This window comes from Lactuca sativa, chromosome 3 (genome assembly GCF_002870075.4).
Source record: "Lactuca sativa cultivar Salinas chromosome 3, Lsat_Salinas_v11, whole genome shotgun sequence".
Classification (NCBI taxonomy): Eukaryota; Viridiplantae; Streptophyta; class Magnoliopsida; order Asterales; family Asteraceae; genus Lactuca; species Lactuca sativa.
In genome coordinates, this window is record NC_056625.2 from 3,775,766 (window position 1) to 3,800,485 (window position 24,720).

General features: G+C 39.1%; 1 protein-coding gene across 1 annotated transcript; it reads left to right on the forward strand.

The window, feature by feature from the left end:
• Positions 1 to 277: 277 nt before the first annotated feature.
• LOC111877673 (uncharacterized) lies at positions 278 to 1,595 on the forward strand. The gene has a single exon (XM_023874190.3). It carries the CDS (start codon positions 613 to 615, stop codon positions 1,510 to 1,512), a length of 900 nt encoding a protein of 299 aa, XP_023729958.1. The 5' UTR covers positions 278 to 612; the 3' UTR covers positions 1,513 to 1,595.
• The last annotated feature ends 23,125 nt before the right edge of the window (positions 1,596 to 24,720 follow it).

Below are 24,720 nucleotides of genomic sequence, written 5' to 3' on the forward strand. Positions count from 1 at the left end.
ATGAAATATGTGGAAAAAAGAATTATTGAAAGTCAAAACAATGATAACATGACCATATATATTCTGGTATATGAATATGAATATGAACCAATTTGCAACCGAATTATTCCACTTCCAAGTTCCACCACCACCATATTTCATGGTGGCGTACTGGCATTACCTCTCTCTCTCTCTCTCTCTCTCTCTCTCTCTCTCTCTCTCTCTCTCTCTCTCTCTCTCTCTCTCTCTCTCTCTCTCTCTCTCTCTCTCTCTCTCTCTCTCTCTCTTCAATCTGACCACCATTGATGGTCTTTTGGATCCTTCAATTTAATACTCATTAATGCACTATTTTGTTTTCTGATTCTCACCCTCGTATAATAGTATCTCTTCCCCACGTGGTCACGTAAATCTTTGTATTTGTCAAGGGTATTCTCGTCTTTTCATTCGTCCTCGGATTTATTATGGGGCTACTCATCTTCCATTGCATTCTTTCCAAGCTCCTCCACCAACAAAAACAAACAGTTTTTGTTTAGAGAGAGAAAGTGAGAAGGGAGATACATAGATTAAGGTGGTGCGTATATACATAGATAAAGAGAAAGAGAATAAACGTTGCTGTCCATACGGTCGCCGGCGATGGCGGCGGGGTGGGTAAAGTCGTTACAATGCAAAGCAAGGGCTCGAGACGACGTCATCGAAAGCCACCATCTTCATCTTCTTCCGGCATCTTCAAGTTGTAGAAAGAGTTTTCAGAGTCTCAAAGACGTTGTGGAGACTACTAAACAAAAACCAAGAAAGCCGAAACCGTCGCAACCACCGCCGACAGAGCTGCCGTCCCGGAAACCTAAAAACCCCGTTTCAAGAAAACCCGATAATGTTACCCGTGTCCGAAGCAGTAATGTGTCATCCAATCCCCGGCGACACCCACGTCCTCCTGATTCTTATTTTCCGGCATTGACCGACCTGGCGGAGGGACACCCGTCGCGTAACGTGGTAGAGATTATATTCCATACGAGCTGGTCACCTAAGGTTTTTTCCGGTCGGATTGAGATGGTTTTCAAGGTCCAGAATTTGGCAAGAACTGTGACCCGATTCGAGGAGTACAGGGAGATAGTGAAGTCCGGATCCGGATCAACTGATAATGGTGGCGGAGGCCTCAATGGCTTCGGAGAAGACCACGCACGGTGTGTTGCAGATGGGAATGAGGTCATGAGGTTTCAATGCCTGGGAACCACCAGCGGCGGCGCGTATGAAACCGCGGGTGGCGGACCGTGGTCGTTTCAGTGGGGAAAAGGGGCTGCGTTGTGTACGTTTTCAGGGAGCGGAGTCGCGCATGAGCGTGCCGGTGGCGGCAGAGGGCGGAAGGCGATGCTTGTTTGTCGGGTCATAGCGGGTCGGGTCGGAAAGCAGTTAGAGTTTGACTCGGTTTATAATGGACGAGTCGGGTATGACTCAGTGAGTGGGGAAAACGGCGAGTTGCTTGTATTTGATTCTCGTGCGGTGTTGCCTTGTTTTCTTATTATCTATAAATTGTAAAAAAATGGTTTTCTACGATTTTGTAGAAATGACAACCAGCCCCTCCGACTTATTAAACTTTACTATATTTTTCAGATACTAAATTTCTTTTACAATTTTCCTCTTTAAAACCTCATTTATTGTACTCTCTTTAACCTTCACAACATACATTTGAAAATAGGATAATTTAGTTTTTCATAAATCATTTATATTCTTGTTTTCTTAATTATCTATCAAATGTTTTCACGATTTTGTATAAATGACAACCAGCCCCCCTCCGACGATTAAACTTTACTATATTTTCGATGTACCTTTTTTAATCTTCAAAACTTATATTCTATCCGTCTCAAAATTATAGTCTATCTTTCTATTTTTGTTTGCTCCAAATTAATAAATAATCCATTTCTAAAAATAAATAATATTTTTACCAAAATACTCCTTCATTATTACTTAACCAACTAAATATTTAATGAAACATTAAATGCAAAGTAAAGACAAAACTGTCATTTTATTATATAATAAATAATCCATTTATAAAAATAAATAATATTTTTATCAAAATACTCCTTCATTATTACTTAATCAACTAAGCATTTAATGAAACATTAAATGGAAAGTAAGACAAAACTGTCATTTTATTATATAATAAATAATCCATTTCTAAAAATAAATAATATTTTTATCAAAATACCCCTTTATTATTACTTAACCAACTAAGCATTTAATGAAACATTAAATGCAAAGTAAAGACAAAACTGTCATTTTATTATATAAGGTTAGTGATAATTAATGTTTTTTTAATCGGTGTGTTTTTTGTCTGTGGACAATAATATTGTGACGGAGAGAGTAATTGAAAAAACAAATAATACTCCATGGAATATAATTGAGTTTTTCTTTAAATCTTTTGCATTTCTCATATCGAAGTGATAACCTTTAAATCTTTTGCATTTCTCATATCGAAGTGATAACCTTTTGTATAAAATAGTAACCATTAGTACAAAAAAAAAGTCCTTTGATGGTTAATAACACGAAAATTTTGTTAAATTCTAGAGTTGAGGCCATAAAAATCAATGATAACATATAAATCTAGGGATGGAGCATATGGACCAGTGAACCGGTCGAAACCGAAACCCAATGGAACCGGTCGGGCCGGGACAGGGACGTTATTTTTGTGGATTTTTCGAATCGGAAACCGGTAGGAACCGGAACCGATATAACCGGAACCGGTAGAATCAACAAAAACTGGAACCGTATGACGCTATTTTTCGAGGACCGGTTCCAACATTTGAAGACACGACAAGAATCGGGAACTGGTAGAACCGCCAGGCCGGTTCGGTTCTTGATTTTGGCCGAAGCCGGTTTCCGGTCCAGCGGTTCTACCGGTTCGGCCAAAAGATATAATATTGTGAAAATAAATGATATAATATTGAAGACATGTGAGTTCTTTTTCTTTTGTTATAAATGATATAATATTGTGAAAATAAAAGGGTGTTGTATATAAAGAATGAAACCAAAAGAAGAAATGGTCCCTCTAGTGGTCGATACATGAAACACGAACCCCAAAAATTGACCGATCAATGTGCTGGTACAAATGAAATTATGCATGTAACGTCTTTCAACATGTTGCATTTTGGATACAAAATGATTGTTGGTTTGTATTTTTCCTTCTAAATACGATGTTAAATTTACTACAGATTTTTTTTTCTGGTCGAAGAATTTTCCTATTCGATTTTCATTGAATATCTTAAATTTGGAGATCATAAGAATTAGTATTTGATAAAATGATAATTTAAGATGTTTTTATAAAGTTACAAGGAGTATTTAATAAAACCCAAAATGAGTTTGAATGATATAAACATGTTTTTGGTGAAACTGAAATCAAAAGTTTTGAAGTTGGCTTTTTATAAAGTCAAATATTGGGATATGTGAATTGGATGGAAAATTCGCTATATATTTAAGTAGAAAAATGCATTATTTGAACCTACATGAAAACCTTTTAAGTCTGAACATATATACTTGGACAAGTGATATAAGTCTTTGTAAGTCGATCAGCTAATTCAACCCAGAATGAAGGTCGAATATGTACATTGAAACTCAACAAAAGGGGATTGCATCATGTTAAGTATTTTTTTTAGCATGTAAAATATTGTTCACATGTTTTGTTAGATAAATGATATAGATGTGCATAAGACCATGATTCCCAGCAAGTCATTTGGCTTACCTAAAATAGATGCATATAGTTTAAGTAAAATGAAAATGATGTTTAATAATATCATAAAGAGGATAACAACAAATGACTTACTAACACTAGGCTATAAAAGAAATGTCATTTGTCTCTAAATGGATGATGATTTTATGACGTATACTTGTTGAATAATAGAAAGATGTTACTGCAAGTACAGAGTAAGATAAAATACGTGGAATTACGTACGTTCATAATATTTTAAATTCATGAGATAATATCAATAAAATGGGTAAAAATCCTATGATGAAAATACGATTCTTATATATATGTAACTTAAACGTGGAATGATTGTATTTTAATATCAAGATTAATAAAATGAGAAGCCAAACTACAACTAAATTAAACAACACAACGACTAAATAGGATGAATGTTAAAATATTGAATCTTAGCTGTTATAGTTTTGGAATGTTTGGAGGATAATACCACCAAATCTTGTGAGCTGTTGGTATTTGTTTGAGTTCGAGTGTTTGAACTTTGAACGAAAGGAACTTGTTGGTAAATATTTTGTGAAAACTACACGCTTGAAAATGTTAGAGCATTTTAATGGCAAATTATAATATTTTTTTTACTATTTAAAATAAGTATTTGAAAAACTTATTATTATTAGAATATATTGTATATTACTTCTTTTGAGGTTGATTTCAACCATTTTTTTTTATCGACCTCTTAATCTTCAATTGCGTAATGATATACAAACCGTTCATCTAAATATCATTTTCATTTGACCTCTTAATAATATTTTAAACTTTAAAACTTTATTATATTTGATTAATTAATCTGATCTGTTAAATATACAAAAAAATAAAATTAAACATGCATTTTATTATTTTGTACACGTTTTTATTATTTTTTAATTTTATTAAATGTATGTGATGTGATTATATAATTTTAATATTGTTTATGAAACAAATTTAAACACAACTAAGATTTTATGAAAGTAGTTATTTGCAAAAACTTAGTATATTATTAAATGGGTTTAGATTAAGATTTCGTTTTAAAATTGTTCCTTTTAGCGAAAATTCAAATTGTTATAAAATTGGTTTTTAACAATATATATACAATTCATATTGTTTTTCAAATGAACACTCAACGTGATAAAAGCTTTAACAAAATATGTTCACGGATATTTTGTATAAATGCAATATACTGGTGACACATAATTAATTTTGTAATAAAAATTATACAAAGTGTTATATACATCCTAAACTTAATATTGTTATCCAATTGTTGCAATAATTTAAAGATACTTTTTTTGGATATGGTTAAATCTAAACGTATTATAAATTAGACGACTTAATCAGGACCATGTAAAGCTAAGCACATGGAAAAGATGTGACTAAACATGCCATTTACATATCAATTTTTTCAGAATATCATAAAAATCTAATAATTATATTGGGATACAACTGGTATCCGCTACATATCATAGGAGCTATAATAAATTATTCGAACACTCCATTGGCCAAGTAGGTCGAGCTTGAAAATATGTTTCAACAATTAGCCATGTAGGAGCTATATGAAATTATTCAAACACTCCATGTATGTAAGATGGACGATGATCAATCGGTTGGCAATCGTATCTTAAAGGTGAAAAATATACATTATACAACGATCTCCCATTGACAAAATTTGGCAATGACGTTGATCATGAATAGTTTGCCTAAATCATACGATCACTTCATTACTTCATTACGAACAATAATAAAAATGATTGAGAAAGTCTATCTTATAGTTGTATGTGGTGTACATATTGAGAATAATATTTCCTAAGTCCTCTTTAGTTCTCATGATAAGTGTAAGGTATTAGGTATGTAAAGAAGAAGTCTCACAACAAAGGGAAGGGTAAATCTAGAAGGTTGTCACTTACCTCAAGAATGTTGAAACTTTATATATATATATATATATATATATATATATATATATATATATATATATATATATATATATAAAGGAATTACAAGTTGGCAATTTCATTTGTATCCCATATTGGTGGGAGGAAGAAACTTTTGTGGATTTATAAGCTTATTCCATTGATAGGCCTTTAAAGGCTTTAGTTGATCAAAGAAATGAGCCAAGCTCATGTGTGTGCCTAGTCTAATACTAGCCAACATCGCGAGTGCGCGATTTAAACGTACTTTGCACTACACATCAGGAGCTAAGGAGTTTTTATTTTTGACGTGTTCGGGTCAAGACGGTTTTACCGATTCGGTGACCACCGTCGACTTTATGGAGGACAAGTCGGAATATTCTGGAAGGCCCAGAAAACGCTTTGCTTGGAGAGCAAGTCTTCGCCCTAGGGTTTCTAGGGGCCGGCCTATGGGGGTCCGTTTCATGCCTTCTAGGGTTTCGATACCTATAAATACAGCTCCCTAGGAGTCGTACTAGACTCTCAAGAAAATCGAAGCTCTCTTCCTCTCTCTGCGTTTTTTCTTATAGTTTCCGAGTATTTGCTTTGTGTTTATCGATTTCTTGTGTTGTTGGAAAATCGATAGATCTGCATTAAATCCTAGGGTTTTACTCTCTTGCTTATAGCCAGTAGAAGTGAAGTAAAAACCTTTAAGGACAAGAGTCTGATCCGTGTAGTTATTCCATGTTCAAGATCAACCGTCAACATGCCGGTTTTACATTATTGTCTTGTTTTAATTTCGTCCAATAACAGAACACTCTCCTTCTACCTTTCTTATAATCAGATTTGATCGAGAAGGATAAATCTAGTTTCTGGACGAAACTTGGTAAACATATTAATAATATTTGAATCTATTATTTGTAACTAATCGACATATAATTCTCAATATTATTTGTCAGTTTCCTTGCGCGTCTATTAGTTTGATTTACAACAATCTTAAAGGCTTTTATGGTGTTTATAATTCAATAGACTAATAGACACACAAATCCTAAATGCTAGTCTCCACTACATGAACCAAGATTTTGCCAAGCTTGGCTGATTCGATAGTCAGAACTACACCTGTTGGGCTGACAAGGTCAAGTTCATGCTTCATGTGCTGAAGCTCGCTTATGTTTTGGACCCAAAACTGACCACAATTCCTGCTTATCTAATTCCCGAGGAGGGGAAACCGTGGATCCAACAATCTTCTATGATCTGGAAAAGCAAAGGGCTCTGCGTAGAGAGTCCGAGGAACTGTGTGTGGGTCACATCAAGAACTCACTGTCTGATCAGCTCTATGATCATTACTTGCCGGTCAAAGATCCGAGAGAGCTATGGAGTGCTTTGGAACTCAAGTACAAGGCACATGAGGAAGGTACTAACAGGTACCTAGTGTCAAAGTACCTAGAGTTCCAAATGACTGATGAAAAACCTATCATGGAGCAAGTGCATGAACTCCGGGTCATGGTCAACAAGCTGAACGTGCTCTCCATCTCGATAATAGAACTCTTTCAGGTTGGTGCGATCATCGCAAAACTACCACTGTAACACCCTATTTAGAAAAGTACTTTGGTGGCAGTCTCGGAGACCAAGGGTATAAGAGATTCGGTTGTTTATGGGTCTCGGGTTATATTTGAAAGGTTTTAAGACTTGGGTGCGTAGTTAGGAGTATAAGGCTTCTCGCCACCTTTTTGTGGATGTAAAGTTAGTCGAAAATGGACTTAGAACGAAGAAGTTATAGTACTTTGAAGTTCCTGGCAGAATTGTTCCCTAAATGGGAAAAACTTGCATTTCAGCCATGCATGCAAAGGTGACAACTGGGTGAGTACGCCCAGCATAAGCTGAGATACGCCCAATGTAGTAGAGTAAAATGATCGTGGGTGTGGGAGGAGTACACCCAGCGTACGAGAAGTACGCCCAACATACTCTTAGAGATCCTAAATCCTAATTTTGGGGGCTAACCACTATATAAGGAACATTATGGCTTAAACCCTAGCCTCCTTATCAGTACCTTACCCTCATAAAAACTCTAGAACGCCTCATCCCCTCATTCTTGTGTGATCTTGACCTTGGGAAGCTCATCTTGGTGGTTTTAAGCTTAGAAGAAGAAAGAAGTAGTGGAAAAAAAGGACTTGAGGTAGCTTGAGCTCATAGATTTGGGATAACATCATCATTTGGGACTCTTTGGAGGTGTAAAGCTCATAACTTTACCTAAGAATGCTTAGATCTAGTGTAGTGTGGTTTTGAAGTCATTTTGGTCCCAAGTAAAGAACTTTATGGTTCAAATCAGATTTCTGGACTTAGAGTTGCCACTCTTAGTTCAAAATGAGTCCCTAAGGCAGAAAGTTCCCATCTTGAATGTCTTATTGGGTTCATGCATGAGTTAAGAGCATTTCTATGAGAATGGAATGCTACTTTAGAGTTTGGGCTTTAGGATCATGTAATGTCACCAACTCAGTGATTTTATGGATTAAGACATTGAAAAGGACTTGGATATGTGATTGTAGCTTCTAGATTAGAGTATTAAGCACTTAATTGGAAAGTGACTTAACAGGGGAGTATGCTGAGCGTACATGCATGTACGCCCAGTGTACGCACCATTCAACCTGTACGCTTAGCATACATAGGAGTACGCCCCGCATACTCACCAAATATGGACTTTGAGTTTTTAGGCCTCGGTTTGGGCTAATCCTTGGGCTTAGCAGATGTTGGGCCGTGTTGGGCCACCATGAGTCAGTTAAGGGTCCAATGAATAGTTTAGGATTGGGTGGGAAAGCCCATTTGAGGAGTTGGGTCTAATTTAGAAAATTGGGCCATTGGAGGAATTTAATGGGCCTTAGTGAGTTTGGAGAGACTAGATAGGATTGGGCCTTGGTCAGTGTCCAATTTAGATCAAAGGGGTAAAACAGTCATTTACCTCAAATGGATTCGCAGTTTTTGACTAAGTGTTTATTTTGGCCATGATAGACGGGGAGCCGTTAGAGTAGCTGTTAGAGATAGCCCCCGCAAAAGTTTTCAACAGTCCAATTAAGAGGTAAGTTTTCCTCTAGTAGGAACAAGTCTAAGGCACTAAAGTTGGCCCGTATATGTAGTTACAGTATGTCGGACTACAGTCTGATGTCGAGGTTAGCCTGATGCAGCTTATGTGTTTCAGACTCTGATCCGATACCAGGGTTAGCCCGATGCAGCTTATGTTTTCTGGACTTCGGTCCGATGTCGGAGCAGTCCCGAGAAGTAGTTATGTATGCATGATGTCTTTTTGATTCATGCAAGTTATATGTTATGTGTTATGTGTTTCGGGCTTCGGTCCGATGCCGGGGCAAGCCCGATGTATGTTAGTTTATAAGTTATGTGTTATCTGTTGTGGGGCTAGCCCTATGTCGGGGCAAGCCCGATGTATGCTAGTTTTTATGTTATATGTTATATGTTCTGTGCTCCGGTCCGATGTCGGGGAAAGCCCGATGCAGGTTATGTGATTATGTTATGTGTTTATGATGTATGTTGTGCTGTGTATGTGCCGGGATAAGCCCGATGTCGGGGCAAGCCCGATATTGGGTGACCCCGATGCCTGATGCGGTCGGATGTCGGGGTGAGCCCGATGCCAGGTTCGTCCCGATGCAGCTGGGCGGTGTCCCATAGTTGTTTTATGTGTGATATGTTATGTGTATGGTATGTGGTAGTTTGTGGGGGGGGGGGAGCTCACTAAGCTTCGTGCTTACAGTTTTAGTTTTGGTTTCAGGTACTTCAGCTAGCAAAGAGAAGGGCTCGGGATGATCACATGGCACACACCACAATTTTCTTAGCTTGGGAGTTTACTCTAATAATTTACATGAGCTTGTGATATGTTGATAGATTTTATGAGATTTGAGATACATGGTTTATGGTTTTATACTATGGTGATGGTATTTATGTTTTATTAGTGATTTAAAAATGGAATTTTTGGACTGTGTTTTTGGGATGTTTCAAGTTGGTATCAGAGCCTTGGTTTGAGGGGTTTGGGCACACTTTCTGGGGTGTATGAACTCAAACTAAGGAGATGGTATGAAATTTTCAAAAGAAAATCATTTTTTTTTTTACAAAAAGGATTTTGAAAATAGAAAAGAACTTTGAAAAGAGAAAAGGGTGTGGTGCATGAAATCAGCCGAGCCCAAGTAAATACTCCCAAATTACCCATACATGTTATGATATGTTATGTTATGATATGATTATGAGAACTGCATGCTAGATTAGGGCCGAGGATCTAGGAGGGTGCCTTATATGTCTAATGTATGTGGTTGTAGACTTGCATGCTAGTATTGAGCAATCAGTGATAGGATGGCTTGTTTAGATTATGTCTGATTGTATGAGCCTTTGAATTGCAAGTAAAGATTCCTGATTAGAGGATAGAATGATTTGTTGGATTATGTACTGGTTAGATTTTCCTTTTTTCCGAATGCTACTTGCTTTGTGCTTTGTGGGACTCTAAGTGATGGGAGTTAGCCATTAAGTGAATATGTCAGTCACATGCGACCAGGTTGAATAATCTCAGAGTGCTGGATTTGGCCCTATTGTGCAACTCTCATCTGAGTCTAACCGTTGTAGGGATGAGTCCTTTACTCGAAGGATTATCTGAGCCTCGTCACATGTGATGGTATTCACATAGTAGTTAATTGGCATTATGAGGAGTCCTTCAGCAGCTGAGGACTAGGTTGGGTTATAGATTTTCCTAGGGGTAAGCCTAGGATGATATTAGTGTTGGGAGAAATGGTAGTTGTGCAAGGGACTTGGTGGAGTCAAGGCAATCTTTGAGGAAAGTACGGATAAATGTGGAAGGTAGTAGGGGCCCATACTACTAAAAGTAGAGGATCTGTACTCGAATCAAAGAGGGCTGAGATAAAACCAGGGAACTTGTAGGGCGTGTGTGATCCCTCGATAGTGATGAGTATTCTGATGGTCTTCATGTTATATTGCAGTATGGTGACACTACGGGGTAGACCGGTGGGCAGTTCAAGTGTCGGGGAGAGATCAGGAGTGGGTTCAGGAGCCAGTCAACTTAGGGAGCAGATGAGAGAGTTTATCTCAGCTGAGATTACGTGCAGTATATTGGACCAGGCTCCTTTGATCTTTGGTACAGTCAAGGAGGGGATTTTGGAGCTTTTAGATAGCCGCCTCGAGGACTTTTGGGCCGAGATCGCTACGGGTCAGTTAGGGGTCCTCTAGGGCCCAATGTTTATAGATCACAGGGATCCCTTGGAAGGGAGGATCCCGTTATTAACTCTTGTCATCGGGGATTGGAGGTGGGTTACGCACCTTGTCTCCAGGAGAGTCCACTACAGGATTGGATCGTTGTGGAGGTTTCGCGAGCCGTTCACGAGGAGTTACCTGACATTATTGATCTTGTTGATGACACGGTAACAGCTAGGTTTCAGGGTCAGTCAGCGATTGTGCAAAAGGTTTATGGGGTAGTCAAGGTAACGTGGGAGCAAGAGATTGGGTTAGATGTACAATTAGGAAAAAAGGAAGCGGACGCCAACATCAGGACGATTGAAAGCAGGTGGAAGGTCCAACTCAGCTGACTTGGGTGTTGGAAGTCAAGGAGATTTTGACGCGTGTGGCAAGTGTGGGGGAACCCATGGGTTTGCTTGTCACAAGTTTAGATGTTTCAAATATGGAGAAAAAGGTCATGTACATCGGGATTGTAAGAAGGATCATATATGTTTTCATTGTCACCAACCAGGTCATTTCAAGTCCCGTTGTCCTATTTTGGAGGTGGAGAGAGTTCAGGCTCCAGTGCTCATGGTTCCACAGGAATTCAAGATCGAGTTGCAATAGATCGCTGGTATGTATGTCAAATTCATCTTCTGTTTATGATTTTATTGTTATGGTACTGCATTGATGTTAGTAGGTGTACTTCAGAATATTATGTTTCCTACTTATGATTAAGTTATATGCGATCTGCATACCATGGATGTTTGAGTAGTAGTTCAAAGATGTTTCCCTTTAGAGCAGGATCTCAGGATGTAGTCACCGTAGCAAGTGTGAGTAGGGATCGAGAGGTGTTTTGTTATTCTTCTAGAGTGGTTTAGAATTGGAGTTGGTTAGTTTTAGGGGCATTAGCATTGGTAAGTGTTGGTTGTCAGCAGATCAACCATTAGATGGAATGAAGGATTGAGAATCCTTTTTAAGACTGAGGAGCAGCACAAGGAGCACCTGGGGGAGGTGCTAGAAACTCTAAGGAGGGAGATACTTTTTGCAAAGTTCTCCAAATGTGAGTTCTGCTTGCACGAGGTGCAATTTATTGGGCACCTTGTCAACTAGAAGGGTATACTAGTTGATCCGGCCAAGATAGAGGTCGCGGTGCAGTGGGAGATTCCGAGGTCTCCAACTGAGATTCAGAGTATCTTGGGTCTAGCGGGCTATTACCAGAGGTTCATACGGGAATTGTCTGAGACTGCAGTTCCTTTGACTCAACTGACCAAGAAGTCGGTGACCTTTCGCTGGGGGCCTGAGCAGCAGGCAACCTTTGATACTCTCAGACAGTGGTTGTACGAGACCCTAGTTCTCACCCTGCCAGAGGGTGTAGATGATCTCATAGGGTATTGTCACGCTTCAATCATAGGTATGGGTGCGGTACCGATGCAGCAGGGTCATGTGATAGCAGGCCTTAGGGAATCAGGTTGGGGATTCCAGTCAAGACATGAGTTCAGTAGAGTGTTGTAAGTATGCGGGTGTAGCCATAGCATTCACTAGTAGCCAGATAGTGTTAGAGTGTTGTAAGTCTGCGGGTGTAGCCATAGCATTCACTAGCAACCATAGAGTGTTAGCGTGTTGTAAGTGTGTAGGTATAGCCGTAGCATTCACTAGCATCTAGATAGTGTTAGAGTGTTGTAAGTCTGTTGGTGTAGCCGTAGCATTCACTAGCAGTCAGATAGTGTTAGGATGTTGTAAGTCTGCGGGTGTAGCCGTAGCATTCACCGAGTTGTCAGATAGCATTAGAGAGCTGTAAGCATGCGTTGGTTGGCATGGATTTCACTATGTTGACAGGTAGTATGGGAGTGATGGCAGATCACGAGGAGAACAGTGGTACCTACTGGTTCTGGTGCAGCAATAGGGATATGGAAAACCACGTATTGGAGTTTGGTTTTTCCCAGATGAATTAGACTTTTTTGAGCCAGTGATGAGACCATGGGAACTCCACTACAGCCATGAGATTAAGGAAGCAAAGAACCGCTTAAGGTCATTTGTGATATAAGGCTACCAATGGTTATGTAGCAATCACTTCTAGCCTGGGGGTTTGGTGACGTCAGGACTTGACGTATGAACCCGATCAGTTAGATATGATGGTCGTTAGAGCTACAGTAGAAAGATAATTAGTGGCAACTATTAATAAGACAAGGATTTTGTACGGAAGTCGTGTGGGGAAATGATGAGATTGCTCTTGATTCATCACTCAGACAGCAAGTCAGCGTTCCAGATAAGATGGAACTAGGGAGGTCCCTGTAGACTTTGGGGAAGCAGCCATATGGAAGCATACTGTTCTAAACAGTTCATCGTTTAAGGAAGTTCATTGTTTCAGACAGTTCAGCGTTTCAGGCAGTTCAGTGTTTCAGGCAGTTCGGTGTTCCAGGCAGTTCAATGTTTCATACAGTTCATTGTCTCAGGAACTTCAGTGTTTCAAGCAGTTTAGTGTTTTTGGCAGATCAGTGCTTCAGTCAGTTCAATATTTCAGGCAATTCTGTGTTGCAGGTAGTTTCAGAGTATCAGAATGTCGTGAGAGGTTACGAGATAGTTGGCCGTAGCGGACTCTGAGGACGAAGTCCAATGTAAGTAGGGGAGAGTTGTAACACCCCATTTTGAAAAGTACTTTGGTAGCAATCTCGAAGACCCAGGGTATAAGCAATTCGATTATTTATGGGTCTCGGGTTCTATTCAAAAGGTTTTAAGACTCGGGCGTGTAGCTAGGAGCGTAGGGCTTCTCGCCACCTTTTAGTGGATGTAAAGTTTGTCGGAAACGAACTTAGAACGAAGAAGTTATAGTACTTTGAAGTTCCTGGCAGAATTGGTTCCTAAATGGGAAAAGCTTGCATTTCAGTCGTGCATGCAAAGGTGACAATTGGGTGAGTACGCCCCGCGTAATTTGGGGTACGCCCAGCGTAGTAGAGTAAAATGATCGTGGATGTGGGAAAAGTACGCCCAACGTATGAGAAGTACGCCTGACGTACTCTTAAAGATCCTAAACCCTAATTTTGGGGGCTAACCACTATATAAGGAACATTATGGCTCAAACCTTAGCCTCCTTATCAGTCCCTCACCCTCATAAAAACTCAAGAACGCCTCATCCCCTCATTTTTGTGTGATCTTGACCTTGGGAAGCTCATCTTGGTGGTTTTAAGCTTGGAAGAAGAAATGAGTAGTGGCAAAGAAGGAGTTGGGGTAGCTTGAGCTCATAGATTTGGGATAACATCATCATTTGGGACTCTTTGGAGGTATAAAGTTCATAACTTTACCTAAGAATGCTTAGATCTAGTGTAGTGTGGTTTTGAAGTCGTTTTGGTCCCAAGTAAAGAACTTTATGGTTCAAATCCGATTTCTGGACTTAGAGTTGCAACTCTCAGTTCAAAATGAGTCCGTAAGGCAGAAAGTTGTCATCTTGAATGTCTTATCGGGTTCATGCATGACTTAAGAGAATTTCTATGAGAATGGAAAGCTACTTTGGAGTTTGGGCTTATTAGGATCATGTAAAGTCACCAAGAAAGTGACTTTATGGATTAAGACATTGAAAAGGACTTGGATCTATGATTGTCGCTTCTGGATTTGAGTATTAAGCACTTAATGGGAAAGTGACTTAATAGGGGAGTATGCTGAGTGTACACGTAGGTATGCCCAGCATACACACCATTTAGCCTGTATGCTTTGCGTACATAGAAGTATGTCCCACGTACTCACCAGATATGAACTTTGAGTTTTTGGGCCTCCGTTTGGGAAAATCCTTGGGCTTAGCAGATGTTGGGCCGTGATGGGCCACCAAGAGTCAGTTTAGGATCCAATGACTAGTTTGGGCTTGGGTGGGAAAACCCATTTGAAGAGTTGGGTCCAATTTAGAAAATTAGGCCATTGGAGGACTTTAATGGGCCTTAGTGAGTTTGGAAACACTAGACAGGATTGGGCCTAGGTCAGGGTCCAATTTAGATCAAAGGGGTAAAACAGTCATTTACCCTCAGATGGATTCGCAATTTTTGACTAAGTGTTTATTTTGGCCATGATAGTCGGGGATTCATTGGAGCAGCTGTTAGAGATACCCCTCCTCATGAGTTTTCATCAGTCAGATTGAGAGGTGAGTTTTCCTCCAGTAGGAAGAGGTCTAAGGCACTAATGCCAACTCGTATATGTAGTTACAGTATGCCAGACTCTGGTCCATTACTGTGGTTAGCCCGATGTAGCTTATGTGTTTTGGACTCCGGTCCGATACCAGGGTTAGCCCGATGTAGCTTATGTTTTCCGGACTTCGGTCCGATGTCGGGGCGGTCCCGAGAAGTAGTTATGCATGTGTGATGTCTTTAGATTCATGCATGTTATACGTTATGTGTTCCGGGCTTTGGTACGATTCCGGAGCAAGCCCGATGTATGTTAGTTTATATGTTATGTGTTATGTGTTCTGGGGCTAGCCTGATGTATGCTAGTTTGTATGTTATATGTTAAATGTTTCGGACTCCGGTCTGATGTCGGGGCAAGCCCGATGCAGGTTATGTGATTATGTTATGTGTTTATGATGTATGTTATGCTGTGTATGTGTCGGGGTAAGCCTACTGCTGGGGCAAGCCTAATGTCGGGGTGAGCCCGATGCCCAATGCGGTTGGATACGGGGTGAGCCCGATGCCGGACAGGAGTCTGATGTTGGGTAAGCCGATGTCGGGTTCGTCCCGATGCAGCTGGGCGGTTTCGCATAGTTGTTTTATGTTTTATATGTTATGTGTATGGTCTGTGGTAGTTTGGGGGGGGGGGGGGGGTGGAGCTCAGTAAGCTTCGTGCTTACAGTTTCAGTTTTGGTTTCAGGTACTTTAGCTAGCAAAGAGAAGGGCTCGGGATGATCACATGGCACACGCCACAGTTTTCTTAGCCTGGGAGTTAACTTTGATAATTTACATGAGCTTGTGATATGTTGACATATTTTATGAGATTTGAGATAAATGGTCTATGGTTTTATACTACGGTGATGGTATTTATGTTTTATGAGTGATTTAAAAATGAAAATTTTGGACCGTGTTTTTGGGATGTTTCAACCACCCTCGTGAAAAGACTTATTTAAGAGAATGATGCACAAACCTGAGGACTACTCCTTGGATGATCTGATGAAACACCTTTGTTGGGTCAAAATATGGTTTATACTTTGCTTTTCTGGGCAATTGTATTTTTCCGTAATACTTTTGGAGTTTACGGTCTTGTTTACGGTTGAGTTTACGGCCGTAAACACCTTACGATCGTAAACCCATTTACGGCCCATGTTCACCAAGCCCATATTCTCCAAGTATAAATATAGGTGTTAGGGTGAGGAGTAGAGATTGATGAACCCTAAGGAGTTTACGGCCAGAGAGAAGAGAGTTTACGGTCAGAGAGCATTTTGTGTGAATCTTTTGTATCTGAAACTTTAATTCATATCAATTCATACGAAGATTCATATTATTCTTTTTCTCCTTTTTCTTCTTTTTGATCTGACATCATCCGTTTGATTGGGATTCCACACCATCAAACAGATCTGATTGATACACAGGCAGATTAGGGACTTACAATTGGTATCAGAGCCAAGTTGTATCAGTCAATTTTGTCTGATTTGGAGCATTATTTGATCTTATTTTCGAAATATTCTTGCGTTTTTGGATAGATCTCTGAAAAATAAGGGGGGGTTTGTTCTTCGTGTTTTTGATAAAAAAGGGTTTTTGATCGACTTTTGGAGCTTCAAAGTCGAAAACCGGTGTTTTTGGTCATAATCAGCGAGGGGGTGGCGGCCAGCAGCTAGGGTTTCCGAAGTGTTTGCGGCTGGTATTTGCGGTCCGAGGAGTTCGCGGTCAGAGGTTACGATCCAAGGCCTCGCACGTTTACGTCCCGAGCTTGCAGCTCGGAGTTTACTGCTCAGCATCGTTTCCGGTTCGCACCTCGCACTCAGCAGCTTCACACTCAGCAGCACCGCACTCAGCAGCCTCGCATATAAAAAATAAGAACCAGAAGCGGAGTTGCTGCGGATCGAACCAACGACTTCCAGGTTAAGAACAGAAGCGCCTTACCAACTCGGCTAGCAAGTCTTTTGTTTCCTCTCTTCGAAACTTAAAACATAACCTGTTCCTTTCGTTCCTAATTTCACATTTTTTACACTTTTAGCCCAAAATTCAATTTTTTTTTAATTTTAAATTCCTTTTTCATCTTTTTTTAAAAAAAAAAATTAAAATTAATAATAATAATAATAATAATAATATAATAAAAAATAATAAAAAAAAATTATTTTTGACTTTTATTTTTGATTTTTTTATTTTGACTTTGACTTCCAAGTTTGACCTTTGACTTAAAACTTTGAATTTTTCGTTTAACTTTTAAATTTTCAAATTTAGCTTTTCGGTTTGACTTTTAAGTTTGACTTTTGAGTTTAACTTTTTAAATTTGACTTTTAAGGTTGACTTTTGATGTTTATAATCAAAGGGTTTGACTTTTAAGTTTGATTTTGGCTTCTAGTTGTGTTTTTTAATTGATTTTAAGGTCTACGATGGAGTTGAAAACATGAAAGAGAGTCGTCAGGATATGTTAAGACAAAATTTCAATATTTTCGATTATATCCCTGGAGAAACCCTTGAAACTCGGTTGCAACGATTTACTACACTCACTACTGAGATGAATATAGCTGGGATCTTTTTGTCCAGATCTGAGATAAACAAAAAGCTATTGAATTCACTTCTGAAATCGTGGGATATGAACGTGGCCATCATCAAGAAGACAAAAGATCTCAATCATCTTAGTCTTGCTGATATAATTCAAGAACTTGATGCTTTGAAGTGTAGAGAAACAATGAGTTCTGAAAACATTTCGGTCACTGAAGTTACATGTACTCCAGCTTGTGAAGCTACGATTAAATTTCTTCGGGAACAAATTGATATATTTAAAAGAGAAGTTGATGACCTGAGATATGAAGGATATCAACTCAGGAAAGGACAGAAACCCCTGAAGGCTGAGTTAAAAGCAAAAACCAAGGACTTTAGGAAACTTCAGGAAGAGTATAGCAACAAGTGTGAAAATTATGATTATGTTAAGAGACAACTTGCTGCTGTAACTGAAGAACTTGACGCTTTAAAAATCAAGTGTGGAAAAACTAATGTCAGTTTCAAAAATTATACTGCGTCAAGTCAGACAGTCGAGTCCTTATATGAAACCCAATTAAAATTCAAAGAAAATCAAAACAAGGGTCTAGGGTATGATAGTGTTCCTCCACCTTTCAATCATAACTACACATCCATCCCTATGACACAGGAAGAAATTGCCAGGGAGGCACATCTTCAATATGGAAAACAAGCTGGATTTGTGTCAAGAGGAGTTATTAATATTGAAGATACTAATGTTGCTACTTCTTGTGCAGGCAAAGTAGCAGAGGATGAGAACAAGGAGAGTTCTTCTGAACAAACAAACGACCCCTTGAACTCTAAATCTGTTGCTTCTAATCAACCTGTCGTTGGTAAATACAGGCCACCATTTCAAGCTAAACAGAGTGCCTGTTGCAACTGTGCGTGTGGGAAAAATAAGAGATAAGGCAAGGATACGCCACCAGGGGCAGGAATAAATAACTTCACAGTGAAGAAAAAGACTTGTTTTCACTGAGAACACCTGGACACATTGCCAAAAACTGTCCAAATCGCGCGTATGTTCCCTACTATGCACAAGGATGGAAAAACACGCCAAGTGGGAGATACTTCAAAAGAAACCCTTCCAGGTCACGTTCAGAAAATGGTGACTGGAATGCGCAGAAGGCCAAGAATCTAACCCACAAGGCAAAGAATCCGAATCCCAAGGCCAAGTATCCAACTCCCAAGACCAAGCATCCAACTCTAAAGAACAACAAGGGAATGCTGGCCCAAAAGTCTAGTTCAAGAGATGCTCCTATGAAGCCAAGACCGGTTAGGTCAAAGTCATCTCGGCGGCCGACTTCAAGTTCCGAAGCAAGTGTCGAGGCACCCATCGGATCGAAAAAGAAATTGGTTAAACCCAACTACCAATGGGTAGCAAAGGCTCAATCTCCTAAATCTTCTAATGACTCTAATATTTCATCGTCTTCTGTTTGTGACAAGCAGGATATGTCATGGGAGAGGGTATCGTGCGTTGATGACAAAGGTCGACCCAGTTTCAAAATGGACTGGGTTCCAAATACCAACTGATCCCGCTCTGTGTCGGAGCAGCTATGGAGGCATATCATCAGACTTTGGTTTGTTGGTAGTGGTTGCTCCTGGCATATGATTGGGGACATCTCTCAACTATACAACACTTAGAACATTGTTTGGGAGTATGTGTCCTTTTGCGGGAAAGGAAGAAAGGAAGAGATCACAAATGGGGTTAGTGCTTAATGATATGAAGAATTTTCGGATCTGTTCTGAGGTTATGCTTGCTGTTCTCAGACCTTCTGAATGCAGATTCAATCGGTGAATTACAGTTTGCGTTTTCTTCTCTATACTCTTGAGTTTTTCTTAAGCTGATTCACTTTAAAGACTAATTTTTGTTTTAGGATAGTTTAAATTTGCGCATTTACTTTCGTTTCTCTCCTATGCAAAAATTTAGGGGGAGAAATAAAAACAAAACAAAAATTAGAAAATTAAAAAAAAATCCAAAAACATTACAAAATCAGAAAATTCGAAAAAAATATGGTGTAAATGAAAAGAAAACTTGAGGGTGATGTTTCGGGAAATGAAATTAGCAAGTGATAACGGGCAATCTGAATCTGCGTAACGTACCTAAGTTGAATTGTCTACGCTCTGTGCTCGATGCATTGGTAGGCACGAAAGATTTTAAATGGACTTGACTAGGGAGAGTTGAACCTAATGAATTTAAGGACTTGGCAAATTTTGACCTAGTTAGATCTGTTTAACCTGATGTCATGACGCTTGGATAGGTTGAGCAGGGAGATATACATGGGAACCTACCGGTCACATTAAATAACCCGTACTTGGAACCGTGGTTTAATTTTTCCTCGATGTGCGGATTCTGTCCTTAATTCCGGTTGGATGGGGCGACTAGTAAATTCCGATAAATTAGGTCTGTAGAATATCATTTTCTTTCTTTTCGTCTGTTAGTCATATGTTGTCTCCTTTGCGTGACTTCCATTCCGACCTGGTACACAACATATGCAACTCTATTTCTCTGCAAGTTATATATGTGAAATATGTGACATCCCCAATTTCACGGCCAGAAAAGACCGATTTGTTTATGCTTTGTTTTATAAATCATAGTGATCGTTTAAAGAAAACGGTTGCGGAATTTGTTCCCAAAATAAAATATGATAACCATTTATCAAAACTGTGACATCCCCAAAATCTCGTCCAGAAAAGACCGATTTTCATTTATGCTTTTAAATAATTTCAGAGTAAATCCTTTTGATTTGAAAGAGTTGCGGAATTTGTTCCCAAAACAAAACATGATAAAATAATATTTATCAAAGCATTTCATCAAGAGATGCATTTCATTATATAATCAAAACTCGGGATGTCATGTTCCGATACAGATCATGAAGCATAAACGATAAACATTACAAGTCATTCAACAAATATATACATATACAGACTTGTAAACAAAACAACAAGATGATCCATCCATCTTACGCCCTTGTGCCACTTCCTGTAATACGAATAAAACTGAGTGGGTCAGGCTTAGGAGCCTGGTGAGCATATAGGGTTTTCAACCCACAATAAATAAGTTATATTTAATTTCACCAACCAATCACTATCCCGATTACCCATTCCCGTTATCCTCACTTTACGACCCTAAAACAACAACTATCTCAAGGGACCTAGTCTAGGATTTTCATCGGGACGGACATCACTGCGAAGGGGTTTCCTCAACAATAGATATCCTAAAGGCAACCATGAGGGGGATAGAGTACACCGGTGAACACATCGTTCACAACACCTACAGGTTATGAACCTGCTAGCGTTCCACTGGACTGTCTAGAAAGAGTCCGTGGTCGTTATCCATACTCCGCTGAATAACTAGATCAACAACAACAACAACATCGAGGCCTCTCATCTGTTTATTACACACCAACTATCTACCCATGTTCTACCCAACATATTAGTAGATAAGAATATATTTTCATACATAGTTTAAAACTTGTATATCATTTTCATTCAATATATATTCCATATAACAGATGAGGCATACCACATAACACGTATTTCATAGAAAGCAATTCAGATCTATGAGATGGAATAAAGTGAATATCCATTCACGCATACAATCACAAAATATACACATAGCAAGTATATCGCATAAAATACTTCATAGATACTTGTTAGAAGAAAGTAACTGCACCCTCACACATATAAACCACAATTTACTTAATACACTCAAACCGCATTTGTATTATTATCGTGTTTATGAAAGGTAGTATAGACTCACTTGATCAGAAGATGATCGGACAGCACTACGACTTGCAGAAGTAGTAATCCACAGCAGATCTGGAAGATCTCCACAAAAATCGAACTTCTCATGGGCAGAGCTTCGGCTCGGGAACCGCACTTCTCGGGATCTTCGAGATCTCGGGACTTGCCTCGGGGCTAGAGAATAATACCGGGGCTTCGGGGTATTTCTGGCATGCAAAACAATGCAAAATGGGAGAGAGAAGAGAAGAAATTGGCAAAAGACTCGGCTGCCTTCGCATCCTATTTATAGGAGGCTGGAGCCTCGGAGTACGCGGGGCGTACTGCAGTACGCAGCGCGTACTGCTTCCGAAATCGTCACTGCATGCGTCACCCGAAGTGTCGACACTCTTCGGAGTACGCGGGGCGTACCCGCGTACGCTGGGCGTACCTCGGATCAGATCGATGACTCGCCTTCGGATAATGCTTCCGGATTAATGATTTAATTTAAATACAAAATGATTAATAAACTTCGGAAATTCATATATTCTTCATAGGAACTCCGTTTTTGACGTTCTTTATATCCACGGAAAGGTGAGACTACGCTCTACGACTTTCGTTTAGACTCCATCGGCTAATTTTTACTTTATTTTTATTATTTATTTTTAATAGGCCACGACAGAAAAACTTCGTTATAAATTCATAACTTCTTCGTTTGACGTCCGTTCTCGCCTAACTTTTTATCGCTTCGATACCAACAATGAGATCTTCGATTCTCATTTAGATTGTTTCGGCTAAACGCCGCTCGATCTCAAATTGAGTATTTCAGGCTGCACACCGCTAAGTCGAAACTTCGATAAATCATAACTTCCTCATACGAAGTCAGATATGGGCGTTCTATATATATTCGAAAACCTCGTTTCAACTACTACAACATTAACCAAAGATTTTAAGTTCATTTTACACTTAAATTTTGACGCTTATTTTTACATTCTTAATAAATCAGGCCACATAATTAAGCAATTAAGCACAAAACACATAATACTCAAATAATAGATTCTTATTATTTCAAAACGGGTTACAAAGGTTAACCTAGACTATTACATTGCTAAAAATGGAAAGCCCGGAAACACAGGCGTTACAAAAACATTTCTCAAAGAGAATGTATTTCCATTAACTAATAAAACCTCGGGATGTCATGTTCTGATACAGACCAAAAGCATAAACAATATAAAATAGACCTTACAATAGTTATTTATAACTACTGATCTATAATCCAAAACCTCTCGTCAAGTCCACCAACTTATACTCTTGAGTCATTACCTGTAATGCAAAGAAAACTGAGTGGGTCAGGCTTGGGAGTTTGGTGAGCATATAGGGTTTTCAACCCACAATAATATAATTATTATATTCAATCATCAACAATCAACCCAATTACCCATCCCCATTATCTTCTTTATTTCTTAGGATTTTACCCTAAGAATTCAACTACCCGTCATTCATCCATTCCTAGGATTGACCCAAGGAATTAGCACAAAATCTATTGCTACATTAAGGCGCATCTACCAACATCATCCTTTAAGCGCCTCTGCCAGGATTACGTCATACACTGTGAGGCGCGACTGCCAGGTTTATGACATTTTCTTTTAGGCGCATCTGCCGACATTATCTTATAAGCGCATCTGCCAAGATTACCCTATAAGCGCATCTGCTATTATTATGACAATCTCTTTTTGGCGCATCTGCCGACATTATCCTATAAGCGCATCTGCCAAGATTACTCTATAAGCGCATCTGCTATTATTATGACAATCTCTATTTGGCGCATCTGCCGACATTATCCTATAAGCGCATCTGCCAAGATTACTCTATAAGCGCATCTGCTATTATTATGACAATCTATATTTGGAGCATCTGCCGACATTATCCTATAAGCGCATCTGCCAGGATTACGACATTCACTACTTGGTGCATCTACCGATATTATGCTTAAGCGCATCTGCTAGCATTATGACATTCTCTAATTGGTGCATCTACCAATACTATGCTTAAGCGCATCTGCCAGCATTATGACATTCTCTAATTGGTGCATCTTCCAATACTATGCTTAAGCGCATCTGCCAGCATTATGACATTCTCTAATTGGTGCATCTACCAATACTATGCTTAAGCGCATCTGCTAGCATTATGTCATTCTCTATTTGGTGCATCTACCAATACTATGCTTAAGCGCATCTGCTAGCATTATGACATTCTCTAATTGGTGCATCTACCAATATCATTCTTAATCATCTTTCATACCTCATCATTTTATCACATACCAACTATCTCATCTACCCATGTTCTACCCAACATATTTGTAGATATAAAATACATATACAGTTTAACTCATTTAAAAACTATATAAAACATCCATTCCACACTCATCTCAAATAAACAACAATATATAAACACATAGCACGTATTTTATAACAAATACTTCATATTTATGTGTTAGAAGAAAGTAACCACACACTCACCCAAACATATACTTAATACATTCAAACAATACTTGTATTATACCCGTGTTTATGAAAGGGACTATACACATGATACATTATCGAATGAACACGTAATTCAAAAAAATATATAATCCGTACTCCCGGATCTAAAACTAACCTCCTGATCTGATCCCTACTCTCGGATCTAAAACTAATCTCTTGATCTGATCCATACTCTCGGATCTAAAACTAACCTTTTGATCTGATCCATACATCTAGATCTAAAACAAGTTTATCTCTTTATTCTTTTATCTCATGGTCCAACCCACCTTTTATCACCTACCAACAACCTCATCTACTCATGTTCTACCCAACATATCTTTAGATACAAAATACGTATATAGTTTAACTCATTAAAACTTATATAATTCACCCGTTCCATAATCATCTCAAATAAACAACAAAATATTATACACGTAACACGTATTTCATAGCAAATACTTAATATTTATGTGTTAGAAGAAAGTGACCACACACTCACACATATAAACAACAATATACTTAATACACTTAAACCATACTTGTATTATTATCGTGTTTATGAAAGGTAGTATACACTCACTTGATCAGAAGATGATCGGACAGCACTACGACTTGCAGAAGTAGTAATCCTCAGCAGATCTGGAAGATCTCTTCAAAAATCGAACTTCTCGCGGGCAAAGCTTCGGCTCTGGAACCGTACTTCTCGGGATCTTCGGGATCTCGGGACTTGCCTCGGGGCTTGAGAATAATACCGGGGCTTCGGGATATTTCTGGCACACAAAACGATGCAAAACGGGAGAGAGAAGAGAGAAAATTGGCAATTGGGTCGGCTGCCCTCGCATCCTATTTATAGGAGGCTGGAGCCTCGGAGTACGCGGGGCGTACAGGCCTCCGAAAGCGTCACTGCATGCGTCATCCGAAGTGTCGACACTCTTCGGAGTACGCGGGGCGTACTTCGGATGAGTCCGATGACTCGTCCTCGAATAATACCGGATTTT